Source organism: Lithobates pipiens, unplaced genomic scaffold, assembly GCF_037356315.1.
Source record: "Lithobates pipiens isolate NorthernLeopardFrog02 unplaced genomic scaffold, aLitPip1_a1.2 Scaffold_8, whole genome shotgun sequence".
Classification (NCBI taxonomy): domain Eukaryota; kingdom Metazoa; phylum Chordata; class Amphibia; order Anura; family Ranidae; genus Lithobates; species Lithobates pipiens.
In genome coordinates, this window is record NW_027507903.1 from 109,160,015 (window position 1) to 109,179,443 (window position 19,429).

The 19,429-nt window shown below is 41.6% G+C and overlaps 1 protein-coding gene across 1 annotated transcript in view; it reads right to left on the reverse strand.

Moving 5' to 3' along the window:
* Nucleotides 1-497: 497 nt before the first annotated feature.
* SCAMP2 (secretory carrier membrane protein 2) overlaps nt 498-19,429 on the reverse strand; it is a 57,085-nt gene continuing 38,153 nt past the window's right edge. The window contains exons 5-9 of the mRNA XM_077468735.1: nt 12,783-12,911; nt 11,167-11,329; nt 5,379-5,480; nt 5,176-5,293; nt 498-1,591 (exon numbers count right to left, since the gene is read on the reverse strand). Of these exons, the coding sequence (XP_077324861.1) occupies nt 1,445-1,591; nt 5,176-5,293; nt 5,379-5,480; nt 11,167-11,329; nt 12,783-12,911 (659 nt within the window). The 3' untranslated portion in view covers nt 498-1,444. The remainder of the gene's footprint in view (nt 1,592-5,175; nt 5,294-5,378; nt 5,481-11,166; nt 11,330-12,782; nt 12,912-19,429) is intronic.

The window sequence follows — 19,429 nt, forward strand, 5'->3', positions numbered from 1 at the left end:
ATTAAAACTGTTAAAATACATACATATAGGATTATATAGTGAGACATATAAAAGGTGGGGTTATCGAAAGTTTATTCTCCCAAAGTCATAAATCTGTTATCCTTGCTGGTGAAGTCTTATCGGGACAAGGAGGGTTTGATTTAACACAGCTGGGTACCATATTGTCTCTACACAGGTGTTCTTAATTGGACAAAACCAGTTATAATTGTAATACATATAGTAATTCTGGGAATAATTAAGTTTGTATGGTTGTATGACAGGTGTCAGATTTATGGTTAGTTACATTGACATAGATCATAGCAACCAATCATGTTGTACCTAATATGCTTGCATTGTAAGAAACTGTATAAAATTAGACCCACATCTTGTAATACTTTGAACATAAAGCTGTATGTTCCCAGCTGTTAATAAATCTGCATCACTGAAGTCCTGCCTGGTTTGATACGTTTATTATTCTACTTCAGGAGCAAAGAGAAAAAACAAAACAAAAAAAACAACACATTGTAGAAAAGAAGTTTATTGAATATCTTTCTTTTTTACTCACTAGGCTCTGCAAGGCAATGGCCATTACCATAGAAAGCTGGTGCTGTCAAAACTGAACCCACAGAGCAGCGATTTTAGGTTCTCAGTTTTCATTCCCTACATAATAAAAGCAGGCCTCCACTGTCAGGCCTGAACTATGTCACGTAATCAAATTTTATTATTCTTTAATGACTGCATTGTCTGAAAAGAAGGATTAAGACCGCTCTTTAGTTATATATTACAATGATATGCGTCTTTCAACATTTGTACAAATCCAATCTGTATTAGACTTGGAAAGAGAGGCTGCATTGATTAATGACATCTGAAAATGTAAAGCCACGCTTTTCAAGTCACTACTGCAGAAGAAACACTAGTACTCAACTGGCTACTAAACTCATTTTGTAAATACAAAGAAACGGAAAAACATTGGAGAAAATATACAAGATAAAGAATCTACATATTTTACATCTTAGTACAGCGTCAAAAATGCAGCAAGTGACAGATAAAAGCAGTTCATTACATTACAATCGGATAGTTCACAAAGTTACAATTCTGTAAATTTTGAAATACAGATTTCAAAAATATCACTTAATCCCCTTTCTCCACAAGGAACCCCAATGAATAAAAGTAAAAATCAGAAAAATATTTTAGCCCCACATAAAAAAAAGATCAAGAAGAAGAGCAACAAGTTAATTAGTTCATCTTGTCAGAATATATATATTTACATATATTATATATATGTAGAATTCCATATAGTCTCTTAGTGGAAGGGGGAATGAGTGGAGTGCTGTAATCTGCCCCAAGGGGCATGAAAGGCAATTGGCTTTAGAGAATACATTTTACTTCCTGGAAAAGCATTAAGGAGGGGAGGAAGGAGGAGGCAGAAGGATAAGAGCAATGACAGACGATGGAATGAAGTTGCTCAATTGCCCTGGAAGGCCCCCCTTGCAGCAGAGCTGGCGGCTCCAGCAGCAGCATTCTGCACATTGCGGTTGGAGAGGATACCCTGGGAGAACTCCTCCTGTGCTCTCTGGAAGCTGGCACCTGTCCGGCGGTACATTGAATGAACCTGTCAGGTACAGGCAAGAGCAAGTGGAAATATTAACACACAATCAATAAAACATAGCATTCTGGCATTTTATCTCATTAAAAAGGATCCATTTCTATTGACAGCAAATTAGGACACTCTAATCTGCTATTAAAGGGGTTGTAAAGGTTAGTGTTTTTCCACCTTAATGCATCCTATGCATTAAGGTGAAAAAAAACACCTGGCAGTTACCAGCCCCCTAACCCCCCCCCCCCCCCCCCCCCCCATTTTAATTACCCAAACCCCTTAATTCAGTCGGTGAGGACGCACTGTCTTTCTCTCCACGGGCTCCCGTCTCGAATGGATTGATTGATAACAGTGCAGCCATTGGCTCCCGCTGCTGTCAAATCCAATGACACGGGCGCCAGGGGGCAGGGCCGAGTGCGGCATTTTATGTCTATAGACGCAAATGCTGGACTCGGGAGTGCGCCCGCTTGGTAACCCTCTCAGGGAAGCACTTCTCTGAAGGGGGTTATCAGATGTGGGGAGGAGCTGCAAGAACTGCCGGGAGACCCCAGAAGAGCAGGTTCTGGCCACTCTGTGCAAAACGAGCTGCACAGTGGAGGTAAGTATGACATGCTTTTTTTTTTTTTTTTTTTTTTTAAACAAAGCCCTTTACTGGCTCTTTTTCCCAGAAATATGCACAGTTTGAGGTAGAATTGCAGGCATCACCTTGTATGTTCTTTAGTTTACTGCAGTCAGACTTTAGGCTTCTGTAAGATACCATTCATCTTCAATGATACACCAACCCAGTGACATACCCAGCAAATCTGATTAAATTTATTTTAATACTCCCCTACGACCAAAATTATTTTTAGTAACAATCATGAAATTAAAGCTTGGGGCTGGGGTAGAAGCAGAATCACTCATTGGTAGGCAGAAAGCAGCAGCTGTAAGTAGGGATTGCAACTTTATGCAAAAGGTACTAAACTTCATCATCAATCTACTTGACCTGCAAGAGCTCAGAAGGATCATCTCCTGCAGAGTTGCCAACATGTGAAAATAGGAGGGATGCCCCAGAAAATATCTGAATGTGTGGCCAATAAAGTGGGCATTGCTATATTGTGTATGGCTTGTAGTGCAGAAGTAAAATAAACACCATTACTAAAGTCAGTGGCAGTCATGGTAACTCCACTCGCAAGAGGGGTTTGTTTTGGAGCGCTTGGTATACAAACAGGGAAAGTTGTGGGGGAGTTGGCGCAAACCACTGTGGTTACAATGACTTGTGTACAATCAATGGGTACACTACAGTATAATAAAATATGATAACTGGATATAATAAAAATCATAGCTTGCCAGGGGAGTGGCAGGGACCACAAAGGGTTAAGAGAAAATAAAATAAATGAAGCAATGGGTAAGAGTCCAAGGAAATCCAAATAGCAAAGTCTGAGCTCTGTAGATGCTGGCAGCCAGCTGTCAGAGTAGAAGGAGACTGTGCAGGTAGAGGGACAGAAAGATTGGCAATGCCATTTTCCCTAAGTGCAGTATAAGGTAAAACTATTTATTGCGTTGAACAACTCACATGTGTGAGAAAGTAAAAGGCATTTAGTGCACCGTGCAGGAAGACGCCGATGGTGGCCAGTCCTGGCCGCTCCGGCGGCTTCCGAGGCTCTGAGAGATCAGCTGGGCAGGAGGCGTGGCATCATCTGTGTAGCGGCAGTGTCAAATGGAGGAGTAACTGAGCTTGCGTTCAGCAGATGCATGCTCCTTCGTCAGGGATCAGATGCCTGACAAAGGTGCACGCATGCTCCGAATGCAAGCTCAGTTACTCCTCCATGTGACACTGCCCCTACACGGATGACATCACACCTTCCACCCAGCTGATCTCTCCGAGCCTCGGAAGCCACCGGGACTGGCCATAGTCAGCATCTTCCTGCAAAGACAGAGGAGACCCATGTGTACTTGGTGCACTAAAGAGCTTTTATTTTCTCATACATGAGAGTTGTTTTTCAAAACACAATAAATCCTTTTACCTTATACTACACTTAGATCGGCCCTGCCCTTTTCACTTTCATGGTAACCCCACTATTATTGTAACTGCCCATAAAAATCCGCCTTTCATTAGGTGGCAGGCTGCAATAACCCCAGCTTCCAGCGGTATTAGTCAGTGGGAGGCATAGGCTGTAATATTTAACCACTTCAGCTTTGGAAAATTTTACCCCCTTAATGACAGTGTTAATTTCGTCTACTAAAATATTTTCGTAGACTAAATTAATACGATTTAGTTGATTAAATTACAACAAACAATTCAGATGACTAAAATACTATACAACTAAAAAGGACATTTTAGTCAAAATACTGACTAGAACTTAATGAAATTTACAGTATATCAAAACGGCTAAATCTGTGTCTGTAGTGCATGTTCAAACCTTAATATCATAAATAATAAACATGTTATCAGATTTTTACTCCAGGCGTATATGTTTGGCAGTTTTAAAGAAATAATGCCTTAAAATTTAACTAAACCCACTTAATTTTAGTAGACTAAAATGTACTGGAGATTTTAGTCGACTAAAATGCAAGTAAAATTAAAACAACTCAGCTGACTTAAATAAGACTAAAACGGCATATTTAACACTGCTTCATGAACAGGTAATTTTTGTGCAGTAGTTACTTACCTGAGCACACACTCCCACGCTGCTGCCTATACCCATCAGCCACCACTATACTGCCACTCCTGACGGTTTTGGCTTTCTTCAGTGCACACCACTCCTACTCTGAGTGTTGTAAACTGCAACACCACACCAGGGCTCCCCTCCATGTGGTGCTACCCTGTGTGGACTGACCTCTTTAGGAACAAAACTGCACCAACAAAATAAATGCCTCTACCCTGCAAACCACACATGATACAGAACTATTGTTTTTCCAGTGCACGAGAAAAAGAACAAAAAGCTAGGCATGTTTTGTGGCTCATGGACATGCATTAAAAATTGGAAGAACACACATACATAAGTGATTGGGCTCTTCAACTTTGGGAAACTGGAGACCATACATCCATGAGGATCTAAATATATTTTTACTATGCTGGGACTGATTACAGTTGGGAGGCTCACCAGTCATCAGTTTGTTGAAGCTATTGTCATGGCCTACCTCAATCTAAGGAACAGAAGCACGGAAAAATTTACAGTGAAGTCTGACAAAATTCTTACATTGTATATAATTGGCATGGGAGTGCATGTTTCTCAAAAGTGGACACCAGTTATTAGTAGCTCTTTCACATAGTGTTATGCAATATAATGGTGGCTGGTCCTTTATCCCTAATGCCTTCTTCTTTCAGTTTAAAAGTATGCAAACACAAAATGTTTCGTTCATAAAAGAGCTAAATGTTATACTTTCATTAGGCCACTTGAAATAGGCTATACTGACTTAACACTTTGTAAGAATTCTGGTACATACAAAAATAGAAACTTCCGAACCCCAGTCTCGGATCTCAAAAAGTTGGTGCAAAACATCTGGTAGTCCCTTCACAGATTGGATTCTTGTAAATGTTTTAATTTTTTCCCATAGGTCAAAAGTCCTCAGTTATCATGTAGCTATTTTGGCCAAGTGTATCACCAAACACTCACCCTTTTCAGCAGGAAGAGAGAGAAGGCAGCAGAGACCGTGAAGAAGGAAGCCACGACCATCATAATCACAGCAACAGCAACATTGGTGTTTACCATGGTGAGTGCCAATATCCAGCCACTGGAAAAAGAGAAATAAAAACAGATCATAATAAAAATGAGTGCTTCCCAAATAAAGGCTGCAACCAAAGAAATCAAAATCTCACCTGTCACCCCAGTGAGGGATACCAACAGCTTGTATGATGTAAATGATAATCTGGCAGAAGAAAATAATGAAAAATAGAAAGAAATTGAAGGAACTGTCCGTCCTGTAAAAAAATAAAAATAAAATAAGAGAATAGGTCACTTTAAATTTTGTACAAAATGGTTCAAATACTTGTTATTATTCCAATTATTATTTATAGAAAAATATTAGTATTATTAGTATTTACCTTAAAGAGGAAGTAAACCCAGATGAGTTTACTTCCTCTTTCATTCCCTGCAAAGGCAAAGCATAATGGACTACTCTGCATTGCATAGTAGTCCATTATGTGTCACTTACCTGACACAGGAGCCAGCGATGTCACCGCTGTCCCCTGTAGTCCGGCGCATCCATCTTCTCGGTGGGTCTCGCTGCTCCACCTGTCATTCAGCGAAGCCGCGATGACGTTACTCCCGCGCATGCGCACGGGAGCCGCCACGCGCGGCATGTTGACGGGTGCCGCGCCGTAGACAACAGTGCCTGTCTTTCGGAAAATATCTCCTAAACCATGTAGGTTTAGGAGATATTTCTTGGACCTACAGGTAAGCCTTAATCTAGGCTTACCTGTAGGTCAAAGTGTGTTGTAAGGGTTTACAACCACTTTAAAGTCTAATGTATCTATGTTTCCTGTTCCCGATTTGTTAATTGTATGATATGCAGACAAGTCATTAAAGACAGGCTAGTTTACCCAGCACAGTTATATTGCTGGTCATATGCACTTTGAATTTCAGCCAATTCCTGCTGAAATTTGAGCTATGGTTGGGCCATGTTGGCACCATCTGGCTTGACAAACTATGAAAAAAAATAAAGCAGCCAGGGGAAAAAACTGTCAACCAAGTAGTGATTGCATCTTATCAGATGCAGTCACTTATCAGGTAATGTATTAGCAGTGGCTGTCATAATACAATAGCTGGCAAAGATTCATTCATCCCTGCTGTTTAGCATGGATGGAGGAAAAGATTTGATTTCTCTTGTTCAGTCCATGGGCTGATTGAGAGAGACCTATGTGTGTATGGCCAGCATTGCTCTATTTGCTGGAATAGGAAATGCATGGCTTTCAGGGAGTTGGCCAACTCAGATTTGCATTGTAAGAAGGAGCAGAAAAGCTCAGCCATTGTACGACTGAATGGTAGAAAGAAGAGCCCGCCAAACACAAACCTCTATGATTTTTTTTAGACCCAAGTATTAAAAACACAAGATTACGTGCTGTAATATTTTCTCTTTTACCCGTTTAACACTTCTTGAAAAGACTGTACAATTCCTTAAACTGGATTATTTTGTTTAATAATAAGAATGGCTTTCTTAATAAAAACACACTACAACAGATTGAGCAAAATGGTGGGATTTGCATACGCTGTAATAGTAACACATATGGAATCTTACCAATTGGCGAAACAGTCCATTTTGCCTTACACCAACCAATTGGATTAAAAAATGACTAGAGACAAGAAGAACTGGTTTTGTTGTGGTGGGGAACCAGATACACAATTCTTTTTAGTACAAAAAATAAATAAAATGAAAATCACTAGTGTACCTGGCATGGTAGTAAGGCAAAAATTAAACTTCTATGGCTAATTTAGTTAAGAACACAACTGCAGCAACCCAGAGAATCAATATGATTATAATCTTCCCATGGTATGTCAAGTTTGATTGCCGAATTATTTCACCAATGCCGTGTACACACGGTCAGATTTTTCGATGGGAAATGTTCGATGGAAGCTTGTCGTCAGAAATTCCGACCGTGTATAGGCTCCATCGGACATTTTCTGTTGGAATTTCCGACAAACAAAATTTGAGATCTGGATCTCAAATTTTCCGACAACAAAATCCATTGTCATAAATTCCGATTGTGTGTACACAATTCCGACGCACAAAGTTCCACGCATGCTCGGAATCAAGCAGAAGAGCCGCACTGGCTATTGAACTTAAAATTTTCTCGGCTCATCGTGCGTGTTGTACGTCACCGTGTTCTTGGCGATCGGAATTTCCGACAAGATTTGTGTGGCCGTGTATGCAAGACAAGTTTGAACCAACATCCGTCGGAAAAAAAAACATGGAATTTGTTGTCGGAATGTACGATTGTGTGTACACAGCATTAGTGTTGTCTTGCTGAATAAGCATTTAGTGTCTTATAAATGATATGGCCAGCCAAATGCACTATATAGTTATTAATTTATATATCAGCTTCACTTTCAATGGAACTGTTCAGAAAAGATTTACAGACAAGGAAACAAAAATGCACAAGTATGGTTGACCCTCTTGGGACATAACAGATCAAGGTTCTACCCGCTGTCCCATGGTTAACCAACAACTTATAGTCACCCAAGGACTCTGAGGCTGGGTTCACACTATTGCAAATTTGATGCAGGTTTCACGGCATCCAACTCGCACGTCAGGAGATTGTGACTGGCTCTCAATGGAGTTCCTGTGCGTCTCCTGGTCCATTTCAGGTCTGAATTTAGCCAAAAATTTGGACTGAAATTGGCCCCGAAACAGGGAACAGGGACACACCAGACCCCTGCTGTGATGCAGTTCATGTTGTGGTGTGAACCCAGCCTAAATCTGTGCCGTTTCCCCAATCTCGTAGTCGGGTTTACTAAGAAAAGGGGCTACTATTGAACAGCATGTAGCAAGTAGGGAAATGCTCTGCAAAATACAGTACCTTGAAAATTCACACCCCATTTTTCCATATTTTGCCATGTTATAACCAATAACATCAATGTATTTTATTAGGATTTTATGTGATAGACCAACACAAAGTGGCACATAATTGTGAAGTGGAAGGAAAATTGATTTTTACAAATATCTGCAAAGTGTGGAGTGCATTTGTATTTAGCCCCCTTTACTCTGATACTCCTAACTAAAATCTAGTGGAACCAATTGCCTTCAAAAGTCACCTAATTAGTAAATAAGAGTCCACCTGTGTGTAATTTAATCTCAGTATAAATACACCTGTACTGTGAAGCATTCAGAGGTTTGTTAGAGATCCTTATTGAACAAACAGCATCGTCAAGACCAAGGTACTAACCAAACAGATCAGGGATAACGTTTTTTGGAGAAATTTAAAGCAGGGTTAGTTTATTTTAAAACATATCCCAAGCTTTGAACATCTCACGGAGCAAGGTTCAATCCATCATTGAAAAATGCAAAAAGTATGGCACAACTGCAAACGTACCAGGACATGGCTGTCCACCTAAACTGAAAGGCTGGGCAAGGAGGGCATTAAATCAGAGAAGAAGCCAAGAGATCCATGGTAACTCTGGAGGAGGTACAGAGATCCACAGCTCAGGTGGGAGAATCTATCCACCGGACAACTGTTAGTCATGCACTCCACAAATCTGGTCTTTATGGAAGATGGCAAGAATAGAGCCATTGTTGAAAGAAAGTCATAAGAAGTGCTATTTGCAGTTTGCAATAAATCATATGGGGGACACAGCAAATATGTGGAAGGTGCTCTGGTCAGATAAAACCAAATTTGAACTTTTGGGGCTAAAAGCAAAACGCTATGTGTGGCGGAAAACAAACACTGCACATCACCCTGAACACACCACCTCCTCTGTGAAACATTGTGGTGGCAGCATCATGTTGTGGGGATGCTTTTTTACAGCAGGGACAGAAAAGCTGGTCAGAGTTGATGGGAAAATGGATGGAGCCAAATACAGCAAAATCTGATGCCAATGGTCTTTCCGACGGATTTTCGGCGTAGTTCCGATGGACTTTCCGAATGAACGGACTTGGCCACACACAATCACACCAAAGTCCGAAGGATTCGAACATGATGACATACAACCAGACTAGAATAAGGAAGTTCATAGCCAGTAGCCAATAGCTGCCTTAGCGTCGGTTTTTGTCCGTCGGACTAGTACACACACGAATGGATTTCTTGATAGGAACTGGGTCCGGCGGAAAAATTTGAAACATGTTCTATTTCTAAAGTCCGTCAGATTTTTGGACAGCAAAGGTCCGATGGAACCCACACACAATCGAATTGTCTGACGGATTTGTTCTGTCGGACCTTTGCCGTCGAAAAGTCCGGTCGTGTGTACGCAGCATTAGAAGAAAACCTTTTAGAGTCTGCAAAAGACTTGAGCCTGGGGTGGAGGTTCAACATCCAGAAGAACAACGACCCTAAACATACAGCCAAAGCGACAATGGAATGGTTTCGATCAGGGGTGCCCAACCTTTTGAAGAGCGAGGGCCACTTAAGCGACTTAGTAACCAGTCACGGGCCACAATGAGCAGATGACAGTTCTGCGTCCACTCTGCATATGCAAAGTGGACACAGACAGCCCACTCTACTCTATGGGCCCTCTCATCTGATCAAATGGAAAGGGACGGATCCACTTTCCGTTTATTTAGGAGATCGGATTGGAAGTAGGCAGGTATAAACAGACACAAGTCTATTTACATCTGCCTCTCCATTGAGGTGAATGCAGGCTCTGATTGGGTCAGACAGATCACGATAACGGGGCCTAAGGCTACTTTTACACTGATGGTCTGCGGTCTACCGCACCTGTGGCTTTCCTGCAGATTAGCTGTACTTTGCCATATAACTATCATATCCTGCAGGTGTGGTGCACTTTCTGAAAGTGCACCAAACCCACAGGTAAAACCAGAAGTCTATGGCTCAGTGCAGGTAAGAGTCACTATACCTGCGGATCAGTTTAAAAGCAGCCCAGTAACCACTGCAGAACAGATATGTCCATATATACACTGTGATTTTAGTAATAAACTTGCTGTCCCAGGCAGAGTGCATTTGGTATCACTCCACCTATGACAGGAGCCGGTGCTTTACAGCAGTGGTCATCAACCCTGTCCTCAGGGCCCACTAACAGGCCAGGTTTTATGTATTACCTTGGGGAGATGCAGACTAGAATACTGCAATCACTGAGCAGCAAATGATATCACCTGTGATGTACTTCAGTTATCTTGCAAACCTAACCTGTTAGTGGGCCCTGAGGACAGGGTTGATGACCACTGCTTTACAGGAAGCATTGGCTTAAGTGGCTCTGCTCTGCAGCTGCTTGCTTCCTCTACCGCGGGCTTCATTCACAACAATCAGTGTGCTCTGGCATGGTGGGTAGACAACCTGCACTCTGGGCTTGCCAACCCGCCATCCCAGAGCTGGAGGTTGTGGGCCACATCAAAGGGCTCCGTGGGCCACATGTGGCCCCCGGGCCACTGGTTGTGCCCCCCTGGTTTAGCTCAAAGCATATGTATGCGTTAAAATGGCCCAGTCATGGTCCAGACCTAAATCTAATTGAGAATCTGTGGCAAGACTTAAAAATTGCTGTTTACAGGCAGTCTCCATCCAATCTGACAGAGCTTGAGCTATTTTGCGAAAGAAGGGCAAAAATGTCACTCTAGATGTGCAAAGCTGGTAGGGACATACCCAAAAATAATTGCAGCTGTAACTGCAGCAAAAGATGGTTCTACAAAGTACTGACAGGGGGGTTGAATATAAATGCATGCCACACTTTTCACATATTTATTTGTAAAAAAGGTTTTAAACCATTTATCATTTTCCTTCCACTTCACAATTATATGCCACTTTGTGTTGGTCCATCGCATAAAATCCTAATAAAATACATTTACGTTTTTGGTTGTAACATGACACAATGTGGAAAATTGCAAGGGGTATGAATACTTTTTCAAGGCACTACAAATACAATAAAACCAGCACACAGAAGTCTATGATATAATTTACATATGTTGCATACAGACAGCACAATATTCAGCAATCATTCAATTACCTGAAAGCCTTGTAGATTGGCCGGTACCAGCACACAAACGCACAAGGTGTGAACAAAATAAACCACAGGATAGACAGGCCAAAATCTACACCACCCGTTTCTGTGTTACTGGTGAAATACGCCAAGCAGGCCAGAAGATTAAGGAAAAGTGTGAATCCGTGAACTTAAAGGAAAGAAGAAAAATAAAAAATGTTATATAAAACCAATTCATTACCTGTTGTGTTCAGAGAATTCAACAGTTAACAATCTATATTAATATTAGGGCAAATCTTCCATAACTGTACTACAATGTCACCTTTGAGCACACACAAATTGATCATTAAAAAGGCCCACTTTAAAGAGGAAGTAAACCCTAATGGGTTTACTTCCTCTTTCATTCCCTGCAAAGGCAAAGCATAATGGACTACTATGCATCGCATAGTAGCCCATTATGTGTCACTTACCTGACACAGGATCCAGCGAAGTCGCCGCTGTCCCCTGTAGTCCGCCGCATCCATCTTGCTGGTGGCGTCTCGCAGCTCCGCCGCTGTCATTCGGCGAAGCCGCGATGACGTCACTCCCGCGCATGCGCACGGGAGTCGACACGTGCGGCAGCTCCATTCTTGGAAATGCCGCGCTCAGTGCGCCTGCGCGCCGCTGTCTACGGCGCATGCGCCGTAGACAGCGGTGCCCGTTTTTGGGCAAATATCTCCTAAACCATATAGGTTTTGGAGATATTGCTTGGACCTACAGGTAAGCCCTGATCTAGGCTTACCTGTAGGTCAAAGTGGTTTGTAAGGGTTTACAACCACTTTAACTGTATGTTTAAGCATTACTCAAATGTACCCGCATACATCCCTCGACCCCTCAAAAGAATGTCCCAGCATTATTTTTCTTTTACCTTTTTTGGTTTAGTGATAAGCCGCTTTTAATACTTCTAGTGACATCATCATCAATAGGTTTTTTAATTGTTTTGCAGAGTCAGCTGCTAGGAGACATTGACACAGGCACATCCCCCAAGAGCTCTCTCTAAAGACTCTGGGCAGGATCACGGTTTTGCTGAGAATCAATGCATCCACATGCAGTGGGACAGAGTGGGATAGAGAATAAGGCCCCTTTCACACTGGGGCGGGAGCGGCGTCGGCAGTAAAGCGGAGCTATTTTTAGCGACGGTATCCGGCCGCTAGCGGGTGGTTTTAACCCCCGCTAGCGGCCAAAAAAGGGTTAAAACTGCCGCACTGCACCATTGATTTCAATGGGTAGGAGCGATGAATACAAGATGCGGCTAGCAGGACTTTTTTCACCGTCCTGCCAGCGCACCGCACTGGAGTGAAAGGGGCCTTTTTTTTCAGGCGCTACACAGTCACTATTTTTAGCGCTGTAGAGCCTGAAAACCGCCTCGGTGTGAAAGGGGCCCAAGTAGACTTCTGCAGTCCACCAGACAGATGCAGCGTTGACAACTTTGCTTGGGATTTCAGCCAATGAGGAGGGAGAGACCTGGGAGAGCAGTCACTCTTGTGCACATCACTGGATCGCGATCAGGCTCAGGTAAGTATTGGGGGGGGGGACAGCTACATACGGAAGTTTTTTTTTACCCTTTAGAACCACTTTAACTACTCAAAATTCAAAATACTTACACATCCATAGGTAGTAAAGCATTTTACAGACACGTTGATAATCTGCTGGGATGTCTGCAGAGAAGTCCTGGTAGAAGCAAGGCTTGATCGGGCACTTTGCAGGTAGAGGGGGCCAGTTATTCTGTCTTACTGCAGAAAAAAAAAAAAGCAACTATTGTCTTTATTGGCACAAATTTTTACTTTCAGGGATCAGAAAGAAATCAGAGAAATGTATTTACATTTACATAATAAAAGGGTCTTTACACGCAGGGGGTGGTAGGGACCGGTCGATTGTGCAACCACCGATTGGCTGTCACATGATCAGGAGCCAGTCCCAGTGGAAAAATTAGCAGAGACAGAGAGCTGTCAGGGAACACAGTGAGCACAGAAAGTGCAGTTACCCAGAAATGCATATGTGCAGTATGTGGGCATTAAAGCTCACCCCCTTTGCTGCCTCACATATGCGTTACATAGATGGCAAGGGATTAAAGTAATATGTCGGAGCAGAGACGAGGAAACGTAGAGCATATTCCCCATTTCTTTTGGCTCTTTCAGCTATGGCTCTAATGCTATATTACCGAAAAAACACAACAGAAAGAAAGCAGATCCTAGAGCTCAGCAGATAACAAATTCAACAGTTCAGACTCACAGTGCTAGATAGTAGCACAAACCTTGTAAGACATTAGCACAGCTCTGTAGTCCATAAAGGAATATCAAATATTAAAAAGGTAAGCAATATACATTATTGATCACAGACTAGACATTCCAGATAAGGTCGAGTAATTAATTCCTTTGCTCAATATTTAATGCCCTTTCACGCCGCCAGCGCCCAGGCATCGCTAAAACTAGTGACGCTTTAACGTAGTTTTTGAGGTGCTTTTAACCCCCGCCGCCCACTGATTTCATTGGGCAGGGGTGCTTTAGAAAGCTCCTCAAAGAAGCTGCTTGAAGGACTTTTTTTGACGTCCTGCCACCGCAGCACCCCGTCTTTCACACCGGGTTGGCAGATTAGGCTTTTTTTAGGCACTTTAATGGCGCTATTTTTAGTGCTAAAGCACCTGAAAAATTACAAAATGTGATTGTAGCAGCATCAATATCATCAACATTACAGAATTTTTTTTATACTTTGTTCTTGGTATGCCAACATAAGCAAATTACTGCCAGTGACTTGTGTACAATGTTCCTATTATAAATAGCTGAAACATGTAGCGCTAAATTGTAGTGTATATTCCACCACTAAATCCTATACATCAAAATGTATCACAGAGTGTTCAATAATACAAATACATAAACTTCCCATGAGAAAAGTATATAATAATAATAATAATAATAATACTACTAGTAAATAAATAAATAGTGACTGAACTATAAATCCAGAATTAATTATATGAAATTCCCCTGTGAACAAGTGATTATTCACACCATGCGCTAAATCACTCCTCCAAGAATTATTACAAAACATATAAAGTGTTGCAAAGTCCATAAGGAACTTCTTGTTTTTTTTCCTTTTTTTTTTAACATATACATTTTATGATTTAGTAACATGAGATGTAGTCTGTGAATGGTGAAAGATTCTAACGATGAGTCTAATTGCTGCAGCGATCGATGTAGATCGGTGGTTGTATGGGCAGTTTTTCCCCGATCACTGACCAAATAAGTATTTGACAGTTGAGATATAATTAATGTGGTAATGGGGTAATGTCATCTTTGATACCTCCCATATATTGCACTGTTATACGATGTAATTATTTAATTATTTTATGAGGAATCGACAGAGAGGATGCTATTGATGCCCAGTGTAAGCTGAGGCATTGATGAAACAGGGGACACAGCTAGTGTGCAGGCGCGTAGAAATTCTCCACCCAGAGATTGAGCTGTGGGGATAATAAAAAGCCATTTCGCCCCCCCGCTTAGTAACCAACTGATTAAGTCAAGTGAATGACGAAACATGTCGGGGCGTGGCTACTAGGCGACTGAGATAGAGTGAGACGGAACATTGGACACCTCACATCTATCCTCACCAAGGTGACAGCGAAACCAAGGAGCAGTGAGAGATTGTTTGAACACGTCCCGCATGCTCTGAGCCCACTGAGATCACCATTGCTTCGGCAATCAGCTGTGTTAAAGTGTGCTGTGGCTTGATTTGTTTGGCGTGGATACAAGTTTTTTTAATTGTGAGTGTAATTTGATAGGAATTTCTCATGTGTGATTAAAAGGCTTTAAACGTTATTATGCTATGGGAGCATTTATTTTCTTTTATATATTGTATGAGAGTCAGCTCTTCTACTGAAGTGAAAGATTACATCCCTGCAAGAAAGGGTACAAAAAGCGTGCTTAGCCAAACACGATAAGTGCGAGGCTGATACAGTCAGTGAGTTAATTCACATAAGGGGGAGAGGATTCATATAACTAATTCTGGATTTATAGTTCAGCCATTATTATTTATTCACTAATTATATATATATATATATATCACACACACACACACACACACACACACATACATATATATATATATACATACATACATACACACACACACACACACACACACACACACACACACTTTTCTCACGGGAAGTTCATTTATTTATGTATTTGTATTATTGAACACTCTGTGTTACATTTTGATGTATAGGATTTAGTGGTGGAATATACACTACAATTTTAGCGCCACGTGTTTCAGCTATTTATAATAGGAACATTGTACACAAGTCATTATTATCTTTTAAGTGGCGGCTTAGGGGTAAGGGGATTTTATTTTAGCGCAGTGGTGAATACACAGGTGTGAGGGCAAGAGTGAGTGTGTTTTCGGTTTAAATATTTACTGACCGTGTAGTAAAAGGTTATTAAGAGGAGTTTCAGCCTGGAAAAAAAAAAAAATAATTAAGTCAGCAGCTAAAAATACTATAGCTGCTAACTTTTAATATAAAAAGGACACTTTCCGGTCCATGAATCTCGTGATGTCAGCACCCCAGGCCGATTCGTCCCATCATCTTCAGGTGCATGCTCTGGCATTGCAAGTAAGGGAAACCGGAATCAGGAGGGGCCAGATTTGACACAGATCATCGTGTGGCAATCTCACCAGGCAGCGAGTGGGTACCTGTCAAATCCAGGTACCCGCTCTCCCCTCAAAATGTGACAAAAATGTGACAATGGGGGGAGGTTTGGAACAAGCGGAGCATTACCTTTGGGTGGAGCCCCGCTTTAAGATTTAAGGTTAGATCTATGGGTATCAAAAGTATCAAACGTTAAACTAAACTTGTATGGCATGGTTACCCTAACGGAGCTGTGGAGTTTTTTTTTTTGCAATGTGGGATTTACTTCTAAAACCAAACAAATGAAACAATTTACAGGGAATGTCTATGACAAAGTTGTCAGAAACATGGTAGGGAACTGCTGAGGGACATATGAGGATTGGGTGATTACTTCAAATGGATTGCAAGGATAACCATTTGTCACATATTTTATTATAATTAGAAGTTCAACCTCTAAAATAAATAAATAATATCACAATCTGTTTGTATGGTAAAGTAGCATTATTATCCATCCTTGATTGGGAGATCATAGGCGGAAGAGCTTGTATCTGGAGTCTAGCTAGAAGCTTAAAATAATTTAAGTTGGAAAAAATAAATAAATTAAAAAAAAAAAGAGATTCTTGTAGAAAAGTACTGTTATTAAGTGTCAAGGTCAGGCATGTTAAATATTCCCAGAAAACAGACCTTTGAGTCCAAAGCTTCATGCAACAGATTACATCACGTGTAATTCAGATTACTAAAATAGCAAAAAGTGTACCTATATGAGCAGGGCAAAGCAGCCGATCCCTATAAAGTGTGGAGGAAAGGGAAAGTTACTGAAATTAGGAATTTACAAAGCTCTGATCGAATAATGAAAACTTCAGGAATCGCTAACTGTCCGTACAACGATATTAAAAGAAGCTTGTGCCGAAAGCCATATAGAGAGATTACCATTGATGACCTATTGTTAGTTGACTGAAATGTTGTTCCTCTGTCCCAGAACAAGCATGCACCGAGCACACAATACTTGACCTGCACACCACTTCATCTAGGAGGTCAGCAATGACTACCTCTATATTTATTTAAACTGCAAAGCCCAAACTACCCCGATCCCCCGCCCCATTTTAGAGTTAGTATAAGTTATAGCCCTGGTCTTCCGACCCCCCCCAAATGTGCCCCACTGCGAAGATTTCCCTTGACTTCCCATAGCTACAACAGGAAGTGAGGGAATACCTGGTTGCTACCAGAACTAGTGTCCAAATTGGAAGATCGTTCCTCTAGTTGTAAGTGGTGACAACTCAAAATACGGAATTTTCTTTCGCGCTGTGATAATCGTGACCAAGACAAATAGAGAGGGTGCATTTCCCTAACAGGAACACAGACAGCAAACACAAACTTGACAGCCTTTCCACTCTTATCAGAACAAAGAAAAGATTTGGCTGCAATTTCACTTGTAAATAGAACTAAAGGCAAAAGCAAAAAACTTTTTTCATTTAAGATAAAGTAAAAGGGTTATAACCTCAAATTTTTTTGCCATCTGTGTCTCATAGCGCAGATGTACCTTCACTACATGTGTGAGTCAAAACAGGCGAGAGGAAATCCCTGCAAATTAAAGGAATCATTTGGGGATCCCTAGGTCAGCAGAACTAGTGTCCCCACTGCAAGATTTCCCTCTATGACTTTTCTGGGGACAACCCAAAATTCGGAAGGTTTTGCTTTCAGTTATACTCTAGTCACTTCAATACAGGGCACTTATACACCTTCCTGCCCAGACCAAGTTTCAGCTTTCAGCGCTGTCGCACTTTGTATGACAATCGCGCAATCATGCTACACTGTTCCCAACCTCATTTTTTATAATTTTGTTCCCACAAATAGCGCTTTCTTTTGGTGGTATTTGATCACCTCTGGGATTTTTATTTTCTGCTAAACAAACAAACAAACAAAAAAAAAGGACAGAAAATTTTTCGTTACAAAACTTTGTAAATAAATACGTTTTCTCCTTCACTGATGGGGCTGAACTGACTAGCACTAATATGCGGCACTGATGGGTACACATAAGGTAGCACTGATAGGTGGCATGGATATACACTAATGGATGGTACTGATGGTGGGAACTATACCTCCTGTGGTGCTTGGTGGGCACTACCGCCTACCAGACACAACCAATTCTAGTAAATGAAGCCACACTGCAATTGCGCACAATGTGCATGTTTGCAATGCAGTACTGCATCATTAAGGGGGTTAAAATAGGGGATGAGGAGGCGATACAACTTCTTCTCACCACCTGTCAAATGCTCTCTGAAGCGTGTTTTGAATGCAAATCACTCTTCAGTCTGCAAAGCAGCTGTAAATGTGTCATTCCTGTCTTGCAGCATGCTAACAAATAATGGCTTACCGCATGAAGAGGGGTTTCCTTCATATGTAAATTAATCACTTCACAGGGGACAGGACTATCCCTGCTCACACTGGTTGGCATATTTAATTTGGCAGCCAGGATTGAATTCTATTTGTAATCCATTCAATCCTGCCCAGCGGCAGGTGTTTCCCATTTGAATAAAGCGTGATCTGTGAAGTGGGCCTTTGGAGGTATGAACTTTTAATGTAGGTGTGACTAGGAGGGATTGAATGCTAATTAGGATGTATTTCATCCCACACACACCATCAGAGCTGTGAAGGAAGTTGCATTACTTGCAGAGTCTCAGACTACAGAGTGGCTCGTTTTAGGCTAGAGATGGAGCAAGAAGTGGTTACGGAAGGGTCTCAGTCTACATCAGACTATACAGACTGTCACCCGGTACAAAGCCGCAACTAAACCCAGAATGTCAGGGGATCTGCAGACAACTGAGCAACTGAGTGCAGATTTAAAAAAAAAAAAAAAAGAGGATCTTCACCCTAGAAAGAAAAAAATTAAGTCAGCAGCTATATTGTAGCTGCTGACTTTTAATAAAAAAGGACCTACCTGTCCAAGGATCCAGCACCAGCCTTGCCCGGGCTATTTTTTTACCGGTCTTTGGGTCCCTGGCACTGGCATGTTTAGTGTGGGAAGCCTGCTGTAACCCCTTGTAGCTTCACAGATGACTTCCCACTGTGCATGAATGAGCCACGCTGTGCTTTGTGGATGGTCCTACAGCCTTCTGGGACCTGTGACACGTCCGAGAAGGCTGTGGCCAATGACATGGGAGCTGAAATTCTGCACGAATCACCTAGACGATTGAAGTGGGAGCAGGTATCAATCAAAATTAGGTGCCTGCTCCTCTCAAAAAAAGATGTACCAAATGTGATAAAGTGGGGGGGAGGACATAAGGCGGAACTTTCCCTTTTGAGTGAAGCTCCACTTTAAGACCCCATTCCCACCTGAGCGTAGCATTTTTTGGCAGAAAGTCACGCGATTTTTGGCACATTTTTGTACAGATCAAAAAAAAAAAACACAAAACAGAAAACCACCTGTATTTTGCCTAAAAAAAAAAGATCCAGAACCTGTCTGCGCTTCAGGCGTTTTGAAATGGACATGTGAATCATCTCCATAGAGAATCATTTCTTTTTTTTCCCCTCCAGCATTTTGTAGCTTCAGGCTTCAAGCTACAAAAGGCTCAGGGATGAAAGGGGCCTAAGCAAAAGGAGTGTTGTAAATGAGCTTCAGACCCAGAATCA